At 40.7% G+C, this 17,041-nt stretch overlaps 1 protein-coding gene across 1 annotated transcript in view; it reads right to left on the reverse strand.

The window, feature by feature from the left end:
* Positions 1-2,955: 2,955 nt before the first annotated feature.
* The window catches only part of zmat2 (zinc finger matrin-type 2), a 36,189-nt gene continuing 22,103 nt past the window's right edge, over positions 2,956-17,041 (reverse strand). The window contains exons 2-6 of the mRNA XM_003219888.4: positions 15,488-15,581; positions 15,123-15,246; positions 13,441-13,514; positions 9,639-9,784; positions 2,956-3,625 (exon numbers count right to left, since the gene is read on the reverse strand). Of these exons, the coding sequence (XP_003219936.1) occupies positions 3,482-3,625; positions 9,639-9,784; positions 13,441-13,514; positions 15,123-15,246; positions 15,488-15,581 (582 nt within the window). The 3' untranslated portion in view covers positions 2,956-3,481. The remainder of the gene's footprint in view (positions 3,626-9,638; positions 9,785-13,440; positions 13,515-15,122; positions 15,247-15,487; positions 15,582-17,041) is intronic.

A 17,041-nucleotide genomic window follows, 5' to 3' on the forward strand; every position in this document is an offset into this window, starting at 1 on the left:
TGTGTCATGCATCAAGTGAGCACATTATTTCTCATTAAACTAGTCCTCCTGTTAACTGAAAATATCATAAGACTTTACAAAATGCCAATGCTTTGTCCAATCTCTATTAGACCGTAGAAAATCAACACTTGGTGTAGGGATGCATGTTATTAATGTGTCTGGCAACAAGAGCAGGATTCAACACCTTATGGCTTTAAAAGGACCACCTGTATCCAGTTAAGTTTTATTTCCAAACCCATTTAATAGCCATGCAGGACCTGATCAAAGCCTTAATTAGTTCAGCAGTTGGTTTATTCCGTGGCCAACCAGATGCTTATGGTAAGCTCATTCACAAGTCAGGAATGCAACAGCATCCTCCCACTCCTTTCCACCAGTAACTGATATTCAGAAGCATACTGCTTCATGAACTGGAAATAATATATAACCATAACTAGTCGTCTTTTACTGGGTGGAAAAAATCCCATCTTTTATATAAAAATAGCACACCTTTTCTCCCTAAGGGCGCTGTAGGGAGAAAAGAAAGGGGAAGGCCTCCGATTGTGCCCACAGCTACAACAGCACTTAGCATTTGTTCAACTGCTTATAATTCCCGAAGTGACATTTAATTCTGAAAATCCCATTGTCAAGACCACATAGCAGCAGCAGCAGTCGTTCTAGAGTCAGGATTAGGACGCAGCAGGTCCCAGGGCCCACCTCCATCAGGGATCCACTGGACCATGCCATTTCTCATCAACACTAACCAAACTCAATTAGTTCAATGTGCAATAATGAGCAGTTTGTAAATATGTCTATAGAGGACAAGGGGGCTTTGAAAAGCTACAAAGCTTCTACCTAGGGTAAAATAATCCAAATGTACAGAACTTTTAATGGGCATGAAAAGAGCTAGGCAGCACTGGAATCTCACTAGCTTTTCCGCGCCTCCTCCTTCCTTCAAATCTTGTAGGATATTTAGTCACAGGCTTCATTTCTCTCACACATTCAAATGGAGTTTACTCTTTAGGTTTGAATGTGGACAGGTACGTGGCTGGAATTAAATGCTCATTTCTATTTGGTGCACAGAAGGAATCGGAGGCACATTAAAAGGATTTTTTTTTTTAGTTTAAAGGGTCAAGTCTCCAAGGACATTTGTATCTCAGCTGGCAGTGCTACAGGCTATGTATCATTTCAATGGCATCTTCAATAGGGATTATAATCTGAATTGAAGTGGAAATATCTGAGGCAATGAAGCTGTCAGCAGTCTAAGATTAAGGAATTAAAACAGCAGCAAAGCACGATAGGATTTATTCTACATGTATTTGAAAGAAGGCTCAATATTCCATAAAGGTACAGAGAAAGGCAAGAACAATGATCCCATCAATATAAAAAGGAAGGCACTACGAAAATCAGCCACACCAGATGTAAATCGCCCTAAACTGAAAAAGGCAATGAATGAGTCACGGCAGGTTTGGCTGAACTAAATCAAAAAGGCAATGAAAATGACATGGGGCACAAAGAGCAGCTGAGGCAGTACAGATAACACTTCTCCAACCCGAATCAAGATGGGGAAGAAGCCCCACACCTCTCACCAACCCCCACCTGCCTACAGAAAATGTAGGAATATGCATTCAACAGTCAGTAAGTAACAAAACACTGAGAGATCGTTTCTAGCTTCACAGGAGAGAGACAGAGAGAGAGACTCATCTGGGATTCCTTCTCAGTACCAGCAAATCCAAAAGAGAGGGCAATTCATAGTTGTAACCTTGAAAACTGTTTTTAAACTAGGGATTTTCTGTATTGAGTTTTGTTTTTCAGAGATGAATATCCAGCAAGGTCATCTGCTCCTGTTGAGAAATTCCAGGTTCTTGTTTTAGAATGGAGCACCACAATTTGCTATTTCCTGCAATTATCTTCTTTTCTGTGGTCCTCTTTGTTCTATTTTTCCACATTTGCCAAATGCTTCTGAAACCCTCCCCAGCTAGCCTAACTCATCTCCTTATACCACTGAGAAGGTAAGAAAGAAAGGTTATCATTTTAATAAGTGATCTTCATAAGTGATATACTGCACATGTGTTGAATTCTGGTCCACCATGTCATTTTATGTGGCCCTCCAGATGCTGAACTACAACTCCTGTATTCCTCATCATTAGCTGTCGTAACTAGAGCTGATAGGAGTTGTGGTACAGTAAGATCTGGAAGGCTGGAGTTTGTTCTGTTTAATCTAGATAGTAGAGTTTGAATGTGGATACAAGGCTTGTGGATATGATTTTTTTGTGTCCGGAGCAATTTGAGAAACTGCAAGTCGCTTCTGGTGTGAGAGAACTGGCCATCTGCAAGGACATTGCCCAGGGTACGCCCAGATCTTTTGATGTTTTATCATCCTTGTGAGAAGCTTCTCTCCTGTCCCCTCATGGGGAGATGGAGCTGACAGAGGGAGCTCACCCACTCTCCCCGGATTCGAGTCACCTACCTGTCAGTCAACAGTCCTGCCGGCACAAGGGTTTAACTCACTGCGCCACCAAGGGCTCCTGTGGATATAATGTCTGACTTTAAAATGCTCTTCCTCCTTTCCCCAACCTCAGACCTACAAGTGCTGTTGGGTTGTAATTCCCGTTATTTCCAGTCTGCATGCCGGATAATCAAAAGTGATTGATGTTATCATTCAGTAACATTTGGGGACCAAATTGAGTGAAAGCTAAAGTGCACTGGCCACTATTTTTTAATTAGAGTTGACCCTCTGTATCCTTAAGATTTTTATTCAATAGGCCTTTGAAGGCATCCACAAAGCTTATGTGACCCCTGATCTACTACATTTCAGTAAGCTCAGAGTGCAAACAGCTTCATGCTTAACTATAAAAGCTATAATAAACTCCTACGGTTTGTCAAAGAAAAAATACACTAGGCTCAATCTGCAAGGATGACATATACTATAACCATTTTATAGATGGAAGAACAATTCCCAAAGAAACCCCATTCACATGATTTTTATCAGTTTATTAACAGAAAATATATATATACCTAGCAGAATGTCTCTCGTGCACACAGGGCCACACAACACAAAGTGAAAAGCAAGCAGAACTCATTTAAGGGAAATGACAGCTGCAACCAAAGCCAAGAAATGTAGAGTTCTAAAGGGACATCCAGCTCCATGCTTCATAGTAAATGAAAAGATTAAAAAAGTAGGAGCAAGTTTGACAAGGGTTTTTTTCCCCCAAAGTATTGCAAGGAGATTAGGAGAGGGGAGATGCTAATATAAAGTTCTTTATTCAATACTGAGGTTTACCACCATACAGGCAAAGTGTGACACTATCTTTGCAGGCAGAAGGGTACTAGTGATAGCAAGGCATAGCCAGCCCCACACACAAGGAATGGGATTGCCTCCCAGCTCCTGCAGCCATCTTCTACTAGGACGTTTAGATACAAATTCACTGCAAAGTCTTTCAAGGGTCTGTCAAGCATCACCTTGGCAGAAACAATAGTAGTCCAAAGGAAAGTCCATGGCTTATCAGTGGCTTTTCTTGGTTGAGCCAAAGCCAGAGAATCCCATCACAGCTGCCATTTCATCGTCCTCCTCAAACGCCAAGTCTTCTTCTGCCCTCCTTTTTTTCTCTCTCTGTTTTTCCTTTTTGTAGGCTTTGGCCTTTTCCTCCTGCAACAAAGGGAAACAACTGCCAAGTGAATCAAGCTTGCTTGCACATCAAACTCTTAGAAAGACAAAGGGCAACCTCAGAAATCAGGCCACAGAGAGCATTCTTTTTGGTCTGAAGAAAGGGCAATGCTTGGCACCTCTGAATTTAGCCCAGAGGAGGAATGGAAAGGTAGCTGCCCAAAGAGACACACCCAAGTGACATGTGAAGAATAGGATTGTACTGGAGAATTCAGCAACTGTCCACCTTTACTATTAAACAAATGCCAAAGTCTTCATCAAAAATTAACAGGGATGAAAAAGCCGCTTTGTTTTTAAAACAATAGTCACAGATTCTATACTAATGCCCTGATTCGACAATGGTGGTGCTGAATGATGGCAACAGACAATGTCAGTACCTGATGGCTGTTGGAACAGCCGTATGACAGCTGCTCAGTGGAACATAAGCTGTGTTCCAAGTGGCTTTGGGGGGTTTTGGCATCAAAGGGTTTCCACGGCTCTAATCAAAATGTTTCGTTCTGTGAGATTGCAAGGCTTGGAATGGTGCCAAACTTGTGTTGGGGGATGCAGAAGTGTGACTTCAGCTACTGACTCCTTGGCAGCTGTGGAGGCTACTGAAGCTTAAAGGACTCTCCTCTTTGCACAGCTATCCCAATATGCAGTGGCACCATATGACTCTTTCGGAGCAGCCAGACACAGATACCAAGAGATCAAAATCATGGTTTGATTTGTGAAAGCAAAAAATGCTATTAGCTGGATTAAATAAAATCTGTTCCTGCTTTCTTGCTATTATTATGCCACCATTTCCTCAGTCTAGGACTCAAGGTGGATTACCTAAAACAGATAGTTTTTTTAAAAAAAAAATTATACCATTCAAGAGTTTTAAAAGCTCATTAAACTATCAAGACAATTAAAAGCAGTTAAAAGCATACATATGTTTAAAAAACAAATACAGACAGTATAGAATATTATGAAATGCATTTCCCCCTAGGCAATCAGTTCTCAAAAGCCTGTAGAACAGTGGTTCTCAACCTATGGGTTTCCAGGTGTTTTGGCCTACAACTCCCAGAAATCCCAGCCAGTTTAGCACCTGTTAGGATTTCTGTGAGTTGAAGGCCAAAACATCTGGGGACACACAGGTTGAGAACCACTGCTGTAGAAAAACAGGCTGCTTACCTATAACTGTAGCTCTTTAGTCATCTGTAAACTCACACAAATGGGTTATCTGTGACTGTGCAGTGCATCATTTAGAAACATCTTGAGCTTTTATGTAATTCTTTTGGTGGTAGCCTCCACTTCACTGGTACCAAAACAGTTCTTACCACTGAAGGAAAGATTACCATCACAAGAAGAGGCCAGAGAACTAGGGAGGACAAATAAAAGAGAGGCATTTGAGCTAGGGTTCTGCATCAATGCAGGTAATACAATGTCTTGATTCATGGGGAAACTTGTCACTACTTTTGGCAGAAAGAAAATAGCTAGACTAAGAGCTACCTGGTCCTTGTGACACAGCAGGAAAAGTGAATTCACTCTAAAGACACAGAATTGTCCTGCCCTATTGGCTAATATAATAGCCACCAAGAAGGCCATCTTTCATGTAAGCAGATGGATGTCCCAAGGCATCATTGGTTCAGAAGGCTTCCTGGAGAGTTGGGGAAAGACTAACTCCAAACTCCATAGAGAAGTTGAACCTGACACTGATGAGTGAAGGTTCCTGCAACCCATCAGGAACCTTTTAACCAATGGGTTCTGGACACAGGAAGGCTTGAAGGTGATCTGGAAGTTAGAAGAGACTGCCACCAAGTAAACGTTGATAGAAGATAGAAAAAGGAAGAGACCTCTATCAGACAGAAAAAGGAAAAACTCCAAGCACATGATCAGCAAGATGAAGATGCCTCTAATGATGTACCAGTCCCACAGAATGTGACGTATAGCAAGGTGCTTGATTTCATTCTGCCCTCCTTGTCCAGGTGGTACTTCACCATGTTATTCTCTGAAACTACCTGAATAGTCTTTCCCTGCAGAAGAAACCCTAAAAGAGCCAGTATAAGAGCAGTGATGTGAAGTCTCTCTTCAGACTTCCAATGCTCTTTCACTAAGATGTCTTCTGAATGAGCTCCACATCCTACCATGGACACTATCAAGGGGTACAGAGGAAGAAACAGAATGTTAGCTTGTATGTTTCTGCATCGATCCAACCATGCCAACAATCAATAGACAACGTGGAGAGCTGCTGAGAGGAATGAAACAAGACAAAAACCAAGCCTGCAGAGGTCTCATCTTGAGGTTTGTGCTGGCATCTCAGCAATTGCGCTGGCATCTCAGTGTGGTTCTTAGAACTACCTGGTATCGGGGCGAAAGGCCACAGAAATACGATACAGAAAGGTTCCACTAAACCTCACTTGCTGGGATGGATTCCAATGAGAGTTCTCTAGACTGACAATGAGCTCCAACAACTCCATAAGGCAAAGTGTGAAATTGATGTCATTGAGAAGTCAGGCTTAAGAATGGGCAACAAGGAGGCAGTCATTGATGTACGGAAAAGGGATGGCTGGCCACACTGCCATCATCACCAAGCACTGTGTAAAGTATCAAGTGTCAGTTTAAAGTCTGAATGGAGGACGCAAAGGTGATAGGCCCTTCTTTCCACAGCAAAGCAAGGAAATGTCTGTGTGATGATCAGATTGTGATATGGAGGTAACACATGTTCTTTAAATCCAGCATCACAATCAATCCCTCACCTGTAACGAGGAGAACAGAGCCAAAAGTGAGCATTTTAGGCTGTATTAAGAAGATGTACTTCCAAAGACCAAAGAATGGGAGGAATCCACCATCTTTGTTGAACATGATACAACAGCAGAAGAATCTGTATGGTATCAATGATATATGGATGGGTTGTTTGTTACCCTTGAGGAAATGAGCATTAGCCTCCTCATTTAATGCATCAGAAGGAGTAATACTAATTACCCCCAACAGGGTGGTAATTCCAATAGCCCTTCTGCACTATGTCAAGAATCCAGGAGTCTGGTTATGATGCTAACTCTAGAGCTTGTTGTAGTAGTGTGGAATGTAAATAAGAAGAGGGTAACTTGAAAAGTCAAAAGGCACAGGTTGCTTGTTCCTGAGACCTTCTCTTGTTAAGACTGTATCCAGCATCTGAGGAGGCTTTCTGAGATGAGGAGGCGAGAGCAGCCACTCTGAATTGTTCAGATATTATTGAGCTTAAGAACCTCTTTGTCCCAGATTATTATCTCGTCCAAGGATAACAAGATTGTAATGGCTCCTGCCATCTTCTTGCCATTGTAGTTAGCAGTGTGCTGTGCAATATTTATCTGCTATGTTGCCAAATTGTGGGTCTCAGAATGAAGAAGTCCAGATAACCATCTGTCTTCCTCAGGAAGCTTGGCAAAAAATGGGGACATCCCTCTCCCCCCAGGAGTTGCTGGTAAGCTCCCATGCAAGCATTGTAGCTGGCAATTTTAAATGAGAAAGCAGCGGCTGAATAGAACATACATGCCATAGGGTCGAGTTTCTTGCCATCTCCATCTGCAGGTGTCTTTATACCTCTTTTGAAGGGATTTTGACTCAGCCATTCTCACAATGATTGAATTGGGCTTAGGGTGTTGTAAAAGGCAATCCAATCCTGCTTTAGAGGTGAACTAGACTGATGATGCCAGGACATCTGTGCCATTTGCAGAAGGAACAGCAACAAAGGAATCAAGCCTGGTGTTGGTACTTTTGAATCCACCTGTATACAAGATCAGATAGCTCAAACACATGCTATTTCACTTCCAAGTCCAAGAACTTCACCATTCTCAACATTTGTTCTGTGAAAGCCCTGACCTCACTGTTTGACAAGGCTCAGCTAGGAGAGGAAAAGTGGAAGGAAGCACATTGGTGAACTGAGTCCAACTCATCAGAATGTGATGACTTCATGAACTTTCACCTACATGGACTGGTGAGACAGAACGACGTGGTGACACCCTTGCCTCTGGAGACAATATTGGCAGCCAAGACTGAGGCAGCACCACTGGAGGTGAATAATGTATAGGAGGGTTGGACTGAGTCAAAACCAATACTGGTCCACACCAAGTTGAAGACCTTGGGCTACTCGATATCGAGGTGAATGGCACCAAGGCAGATTCTGATCTACAAAACTGTCCACAACGATAGTAGAAAGGATCAAATTATCTGGAATGATACTAGTCTTCAAGGTCCTTGTAAGTGAATCTGGAGATGGAAAGCATCCATGTGGATAGCATGCCAACTGAACATTGTAGACTCTATACTTCTCTGGATCCTTACAGCCATATCACCTGATATCAGGTCACACAAATGGCATTTGGATTTATAATGGTACTGGTGGTGCAGTGGAGATCTCACCCAAAGATGATAGGATCTAGATGCAGACAACTCTAGTCTCTGGCAGCTGCTACACTCTGATCTGGACATCTAACCATGACATTAAGTGGGTGAACAAGAAGAGGGAGATCCTTCAGTGGTGGAAGAGATCCAAGAAACAGCCTAGTGCAACCTGAAGATGACACTCTCTTTTACACCATTGTGGGAGAGTTAATGATCTTGCCTTCAGAGACGGTACCAATATACTCAACCTGTGGAGACTTCTCACACCTGTTAGTGAGCTGATGTTTGACATAGAGAGATGAGTGATTTGACAGAGACTGGAATTGAGGACTACAATATATTGTTGGAGGTTTTCATAGCCGGAATCACTGGGTTGCTGTGACCTTTTGGGCTGTATGGACAATGCAGCTAGAACACATAGCCTGAAAAACTCACAACAGCCAAGGACTACAATTATTGAATTGACCCCATCATAAGAGATTACTCTGTGCATCAGGACTGGAGAAGGCTAAACCTGATGCTCAGTTCCGCCAGTGTCCTTTCCCTCTTCTTTTTCTTACTGCACTTCTTTGGCACATGGTGCTTCAAAACTGATGTGGAAACCTCCACTTCAACTAATCTACCTGGTGTCGAGGCTATCTTGGATTGAGCTTCCACAATGAAGTGTATACCTAGTGTTGAGGAAACCCTGGACTGAGTGACAGGTTCCAGGTAAGAAAGGAGTTGCTGAAAATTTTAAGGTTTGGTACCAAAACAAGGGATAGACACTGGCACTGCCTCAGAGCAGTGGGGAAAGGGTGTGATAGCTTCCGTAGATCACTTCTATTTCTATGAAAGGAAGTGTCTTATATTGACCCACATTACTGATTTGAGGAGATCTGAGGAGGATCTTCCTCTAGTCTTTGCTGGAACCTATAGGGAGGGATGTACAATCTACACTAAATGTTAACTATCTGAGGCAGGGGAAATAGGTTCTACAACCTGAATAAAATATGTAAATGTGCATGCATTAGTTAATGAGTTAAGTAAATAAATGATTTACTCTGCTTCTGGGAGGATAAGTAGTTACAGATGGCACTGAGGCTTCTCTTGCGACTACTGGAAATCCTCTCAAGACCTTCCCCAACAGCAGCTTCCAGTGAAATTGACATTAAAAAATAGAAGCTGCCTCTGCAGACAAGAGGAGACAAACTGAGCCCCAGCCTGTCCATCTATGGGAGGAAAGAGAAGGCTTTTATCTATGCATGTGATAAAATGTCCTGGAAATTCCTCATATACAACCTCATGAGGCTGCTGCAGATGGAACGAACTACAATGGGAAAATCTTTAATGCCACCTGCAGGCCACTGCTGTATGGAAGAGACGAGCACAGGGATTTCTTTTTTTCTCCAGGCAATTTGCCTCTCTATCTAAGCACTAAAAAGCAGCAAGGCAAGGTGCCATTTCAAGAAGGTGAATAAACTCATATTGGCACTAAGATGTGGATCTCAAGGACCATTACAGAAATGCTGGAACAGGAGAAAAAGAAATGGCAAAACACTCATTTTTATAACAGGTAGAATGCTTTGGCAATCTAATAATGATGGAAAGCCAAGAAAATTAGGTGTTCTTTCTTTCTAGTCATGCCTATTAGTTCAGGGCAGCACTTTACCTCTTCTCTTAGCTCCTTCATCCTCTCCTCGAAGTCATAATCCTTTTGCTTCTCCTCCATTTTCTTCTTATTCACTTCAAAGCGCTTCTTTACTTGATCCAGCGTAGAGCGCTCTACTCTCATGGACATACCAAGGTTTCTCTGATCTAAAAAAAGGGCATGGACCAGTGTTGTCAATTTCTTGTGCCAAAGTTCAGGCATATTCTTGTACAGACAGGTAACATTTACTCCAAATGTGAATCTGTGAGTTAATTTTGGATAGGCAATTGTGATTACCAAGCTCTTAATTAATAGTCTGCTCAAAGCTGGAGGCCTTGATTGACACAGCAGGAAAGGAGTGAAAGAACTATCTTCTGCCTCCTTCCCTTCCTGATTACCTTCAGCCTCACCCGAGCCAGTATTCAACAATGCATAGCAAACAACGACCGGGTCCCATGTGGCTGGAGCTCATAACACTTAACAACTGACTCTAAGCCTTCTGGACTTGAGATGAAATCCTTTTCAAGACTGCAGGGAGGATTTCCATAAAAAGATGCCTTTTTAAACACACAGCATGACTATGAAGGTGAAATTCATACGCTGTATGCCTCAAGTGGGATGAGGCCAACTGTGCTTGCTAGCTTTGTACGTCATGGAAATGGGAACAAAAGGTTGATCTCCTGCTTAAGTACCTGCCTCGCCAATCTATACATGTTAAATCGTTTTTAATGCAGCCAATATGCATCAATAGGTAACCCACACGTACAGTGCAGTCAGGATGGGTCTGGGGCACAGCCTTCTCTGTACTGTTTTGTCAGATCATTTGGCTTCTATATTGAAGGAAAAGGAAGGACAACAATCTTACAAGAGTAGATATGCCTTTTCTCCAGGGAAAGGGAATTTCTGTTAAACTGGCTCAAAGAGGCTCCTGGGGCAGTCTCTCTGCGAAGTCACCACCACTGGTCCAGCTCTGGAGATTCCGTTGCACCAAGAAATCCCACCATCATCTCCAACTACAGACTGGAGGTTAAGCAGACTTTCCCATCTTGATCAATTGGAAAAGTCAGCAGTGTGTATACATGTGCATAATCAGTTACTGGGAAGAAAGAGCAGGAATAAAGTCACCTGCCCACATCATCCACAAAGAATTCCCTACAACCAGCACTGGGTGGGATGGCTTCCTCTTTGTTGTGGCTTCCTACTTTGGGAAGGTTAGAGAAAGAAATGAAAATAAGGTTTATTTGAACCACCTTGTCCCCAGGCATAATCTAACTCACAGGTCACCTGTTCCTTCTTCAAATTTGTAATCATAGGGATATATGGTTGGCATATGCAGAAGGCACAGCTATAAGATTTTTATTTGTTTCTTCCTTGCTAAGTATTAGGATTTTCTAACAACTGTTCAAAATTCCTCTGTGTAGTAACTAACTGGCAGGAGGCAACATTAATTGGCAGAGTCTTGAATAACTCAGAAAACTGAAAAATATACTATACGATTTATTTGGGGGAAAACAAAACACAGCATATAAGAAATTCAAAGAAACAGAAAGATCTATTAACTCCACAACAATTTTATTTATTATATTTGTATCTTATTTTTAAAGATATTAAATTCCAATTCCAATGAAACAAAATAAATACGCCACCCGGATTATTTTCCATACTGTAGGTAGCCTGATATTTAAACATACTTCAGCTGAAGCAATCTCTGGGCTCCCCTTGCTTACAACCCTAGCTTTTTTGTGACTTTTTGTGACTTAAAGGAAGATGGGAGAAATAGTCCAACTGGAGCAGGTTCTGAGATCTTCTCTATAGTTGACTATCAGATAACTTGGTCAAAAAGATTGCATGAAACAAGCTGTTTGTGTACTGTTGTGTACATTTTTTCATACATTTTATTGATTAGCCCATCGGCCGTATCAAAACACTTGACAAACACATTTAACACATACACATACAGCATCCAACCCACAGTACAACAAAAGTTAAAATAAACAAGCTATTAACAAGGGATCAAGATCCCAATCCAGATCAAATATCTGTATCACCCGTATAGCTGTTTCCTACATGTTGGATCAACCCTATTTCATATCTCTAACCTCTGAACCTTGATAGATGCCTGCATTCAAGACACCAACTGGAAAATAAATGAGCAAGTACTGTTCCCTTGAAGAGATCTATTGTTAGTGATGAGGAACTGCATTCCCCATAGTTCCCCCTGGAGAAGGGTCTGCTTTTAAGGCACCACGGGGAATTTGGTTCTACATGACAAGCTCCAGGCGTCACAATGTTTCACAATATAGCAAATATTTAGGGGAGTTCAGAAATATAATAACCCAATTTTCTGTAGGAAGTGGACTTCTCCAGATAATGAATGCTACACAGGCAAAGCCTCTGAGTAATACAGTTGAGAGTTACCATCGACTGCAGCATTTCTCAAACTCTGCTCCTCCAGGTATTTTGGAATTCAGTTCCCACAATTCCTAACAGCTGGTAAACTGGCTGGGATTTCTGGGAGATGTTTTTAACTTTGTTGTGCCCTGCCTCAAGCCATGAGTAGAGGCAGGTAAGAATATTAATTATTATTATTATTACATTAAAATCTGAATCATAAACTGCAGTTGAACCAGTATAAGGCCCATAAACCATGGCTGAAAGACCACAGGAAGCTCCTGGAGAAAGGTCATTGCTCAAAAACACAGCACACACTTTACATGGAACAGGCTTCTATTGTAAAGGAGTGTCAATGTGCACCATCAAGTCATTTCTGATTTATGGTGACACGATTTTGACAGACTTCATTCACAAAGGAATTTCTCTTGCCTTCCTCTGAGGCTGAGAGACTGTGATTTGCCAAAGGTCACTCAGTAGGTTTCCATCATTGAGTGAAGATTTGAACCTCGATCTCCCAGTGTCTTCATCCAATAATCAAACCATTGACTACACCATGTTGTGCTAAAGATGTGCAGCTGGACCACTGACTACTATGTGCACATGAATGAGGTCTTGGGAAACTCCTGAGAGCACTGGACAAGATGGAATGATAGATTGACTCAAAATTCATTAGGCTCTTATGTTAACTGCAAACACTAAATACAAATCTAATGTGCTTCCAATTTTTTGCTGATGTCGACTCTAAAATACATCATAGTGATCAGAGCTAAGAACATGTGAATGAAAGCCACTCAGCTCTAGTTTTGAAAGAGACAAGAGTCTTTGTATCAAAATTTGTGGAGAGTATATTTAGTTGCTCTCATCACTCAGTAAGGTTAATGCATAGGCTGAAGTGTCCCAAAGTTTTAGGCTTTTGTGATAACAATGATGCACCTATTTTCTGCCTGCATGCCCGAGCTACAGAACTTCCTGCTTGCTGCTGCTTGCTTCCTCCCTGTTACCTGGCTTGCCTCACCTTGTTGAAACACCTGCCACACTTTTTCTTATTTTCTCGCTTTGCTTCCCCTTGCTTCCTTCTCTCCCCCACACCTCCTTCTTCCCACCCACATTAGGTAACACAAATCTAGTATTACTTTAAACAGAAGAAGTCACAAAAAAGAAGGTGAAAGGTGGCAATATTTAGTGGGTGGTGTAACCTTTACCCTTCCACTTATGTGGATCTGTGCATATGGGCTGCTTCTGGGTAGTTTCCTCTTTTAGCCAAGACCACAAATGACATCTCAATTTCTCATTATCATCACCATCCTGACCAGTTTATTTTTATACCACTTTTGCCACCTCTTATATGAGCTTCCTCTCTCAGCCATTTCATTGTCATACACTTAAGGAGATTTCTCATAGTTCAGTGTGAGAAAAAAAGTATCCTTACGTTTTTTGCCATTGATGTGATCCAGGAAGTTGATGGAATCTTTCACTACACAGTCACAGACATTACAATAATATCTAAGATAAAGAAAAAAAATAGTTTATGAATTCTCAAATCTGTTATGAAACTCATTTTACATGAAGCTTTGTATTCAATTATTTGAGGTGGGTACCATATAAAGGCAATGTAATCAATATTGCTGAACATTTAGAAATAGGTTAACAGCAGTAGCTGCAATTTCTCTTTCCTGACACTGCTCAGTGTTGCTACTCAGAGTAATAATATCCTCAGAGTTCCTATTCTCGCATGCACAAATCATATTTCCCCCCCAACTCTCTATTAAACATTCGCTGACACCCACCCATTTAATTATTACTGCAATGGAATGCTTCATGTGTATTTCTTGTTCCTGCTAAGCTCAAAGGGTTGGGTTTTGTCACCTATTAACCAAGACCCCAAATGCTCAAGACACGAGGACATTGAGGACAGAAAGTGATCAGGTACTGCAAGTTTAAGGAGCAGTTTTGCAAAATAGCTTGCACATTTGCCCAGAACTTGCTCCAGGCAGGTTTTATGTGTCAGATGTATTTTTATTTTTGATTCTCAAACTATTGGAATTATAAAATAAATTAGCTTAAACCAGGGGCTAGGGAACATGAGCCCTTCCCCAAGATGTTGAGCTACATTCCCAACAACTCTAGGCAGCATGACTAATGATGAGACATATTGGGCACTGCAATCCAACAGCATCTGGTAGGCACTCTCCCCAGTGAAAGTGGTGTGAAAGATTTGTGTGAGTTTATGTGCACACATGCATCATGAAGTGGGGGAAAATATAAAGAGACACTCTACGAAGTATATGGGGCCACATGAGACTTTATATGTGAGTTTCAACACCTTGAATCAAATTCTGAACTGCTTTAACTATGGATTCCTGCAAACACGGGAGTTGGACTTGATGGCTCTTGGTACCTAACATTATAATTCAATGACATATTTGCAGCCAGCAGAGTGAGAATAAAGCTGGCTGGATATGTTTGCAATTCTTCACATCCACAAGGATGTAGAACTTATTTAGCAAGTCACAATATCTAAAAGTTATCTTCAAGAGCAGCCCCACATTAAGTATACTGCAACCATCTTGCCTAAAATTCAGAAACTATAGATTAGTACTGCAAAACTCTCTACTTTTAGGTGCTTTGTAGGAATAAATGGAATTGATAGAAGACATTAGTGACAACTGCTTGATCAAAATTTGTCAAAGATATGTACCTAATCTGAAGAGGACATTACAACCCCTTCAATCAGAGGAAAATCTATGTTCTCCTTGATCTGAAAATATTACCATCACCTGTGATCTGTCTGAACACAATCAGATAGTCTTCACACACCTGGCCATAGCGCAGATGCAAGAGAGAAGAACCACCACACAGATGTTTAATTATTCTCCTAGCCCACAACAGCCCAATGACCATCATTTGATTACACAACCATGGTGTGGTGTTTTTCTGGAATTTTATGTCAGTATTTGTTTTATGAGGCATTGAAAGTTTGCAGTTGTATGTTGGAATCCGCCCTGAGTCCCCTTGGAGAGATAAGGCAGAATAGAAGTTTTTATTATTATTCTATCCTCTCTGTAGAACTGATATAGGAATTAGAATAGCAAAACCTATAAAAAAACTCACCCGCCCATCTCAGACTGAGGAGTCGTTTTGGTGATAACAATGGTTTTCCCCAGTTTGGATTCCAGGTCCACCTTGTAATCTCGGTGCCGAAGAAGCTCACGCTTGACAGGCTGTACTGGCTTGCCTGAAACATAGCAACAAACCATTGTTTTTCCTTTCTTTCAATTAATTTTAATTCCTCTATTTTTGAAAGCAAGTTGTATAATTTTTGTTTGGCAGAGTAAGAGCATCAAGGAAAGGAATGAGGTTTTATAAAGGATGAAGTTGGTTGTATTGTCTATACTTGTATTCCCTGCATACTTTCAGTCCACAGTGATTCTTAATGAAATAAAGCTGTGCCATCTCATAGATAAAAGGTTACTAACCATCTTTCTTTTCTCTTTCTTCTGTAAGCCGTTTCTCTGCAAGTTTCTCATATTCATCTTTGTCCCACTTCCGACGAAAGTCCAAGTTTTTAGCCTGTTACACAAAAATATAATACAACATTTCAACATTCAATTAAGAATTGAAACTCTAATTGTGAAAAGATTGGGCGTTATCAGCTTTATAAAGAGATAGTGAAAGAAGCAAACTTGTTTAATTTCTAACTCTTCTCACATGAGAAAGATAGTAAGAAGGCCCATGCAAGAAAATAAAACTCCAGCTATACAAAATTCATCAAAGTAATTCCAGTTGCAGTCCTAAGACCCTTACTTGATAGGAAGTTCAAGATGATACAGTAGGATTTCCAGTTAAATATGTATTAACACTGTAAGAATCATGAAAAGCTTTAAATTACAATTATGTACTCTTATTTTCCTGCAATAATCGTAATGCAAATAATGGTTGTGATTTTTCGTCTAAAATAACTAGAACAAATGCCGTCATGTGGAATTAGTGCCAGATCAAGAAGTAAAAAAATTGGTTATTCAATCCTAGCCATAGTAAAATAATGACAAAAAACATCAGACAAGCACACAGAACTTTGTGTGAATATGGATGACAGGTACAACCATGATATAAATTATGCAATTAGAGTTATCACCAAGTTTATTTTTTAAAAAGAAGAAGCCAAATTATACCTAGAGTGGTTTAAATCAAGACCAAGGGAGATCACTTGGCTGTAAAACATCAATCACTCTTATATTGAGCTTTTTTTGAGTTCAGGAGAAATGCAAATAAAGAGTAGAATGTGAGAGAGGTTTATAATATTTATTCATGGTGCAAAGACAGGAGATAGAGGTTTTTTTCTCCTTCATCTCTGAGAACTCTTATTTATTCACTGCTAACTGCAGCAAAACAAGGGCATGAGGTTTCTGATAAGCACAAAGTCATTTCAGTGGAGCCAGGGAAGAGATAGGCACTTACAACAAGGGTATAAAAGGTATAAATGCATGAAATGAAATTAGTGTGTTCTCACCAAATAAAACATGCTCAATTGAATTGATGGACAATGGGCTCACAGCAGGCAAAAAGAAAAACTGATTTTCACAACATTGAACTAACCCATGAAATCTGGAACCACAAAATATGGTAATGGCCATTGGCTCAGGCAGGTTTTACAGGGATGAGACAAGATTCATGAATGTAAATTCAATTAGCATCCAGCCACCTATATAATATGCTACCAAATCCAAGAGTAGAAGCTTTGAGTTTTCTTATGGAGAGAAAAAGCAGGATATAAATAACCATTATTATCATTATCATTATTATTATTATTCCCCCCACCAAAAAAAATTGGGAGTGGGGCAATGATGGAAATCAACATGTGTACCTCTTCTTTCTCAATGAAAGTATAACACAAAGGGTCACAGAATCTGACCTAACAAAAAGCAGATCATCAACATTTAAAATTGTATTTCATGGACCACAAGTACTCCAAAATAGTTAGTCACAAGGAGGAGGATACAGAAATCAGCAACAGCCACAGACCTACTCTT

The sequence above is a fragment of the Anolis carolinensis genome, chromosome 4 (assembly GCF_035594765.1).
Source record: "Anolis carolinensis isolate JA03-04 chromosome 4, rAnoCar3.1.pri, whole genome shotgun sequence".
Classification (NCBI taxonomy): domain Eukaryota; kingdom Metazoa; phylum Chordata; class Lepidosauria; order Squamata; family Dactyloidae; genus Anolis; species Anolis carolinensis.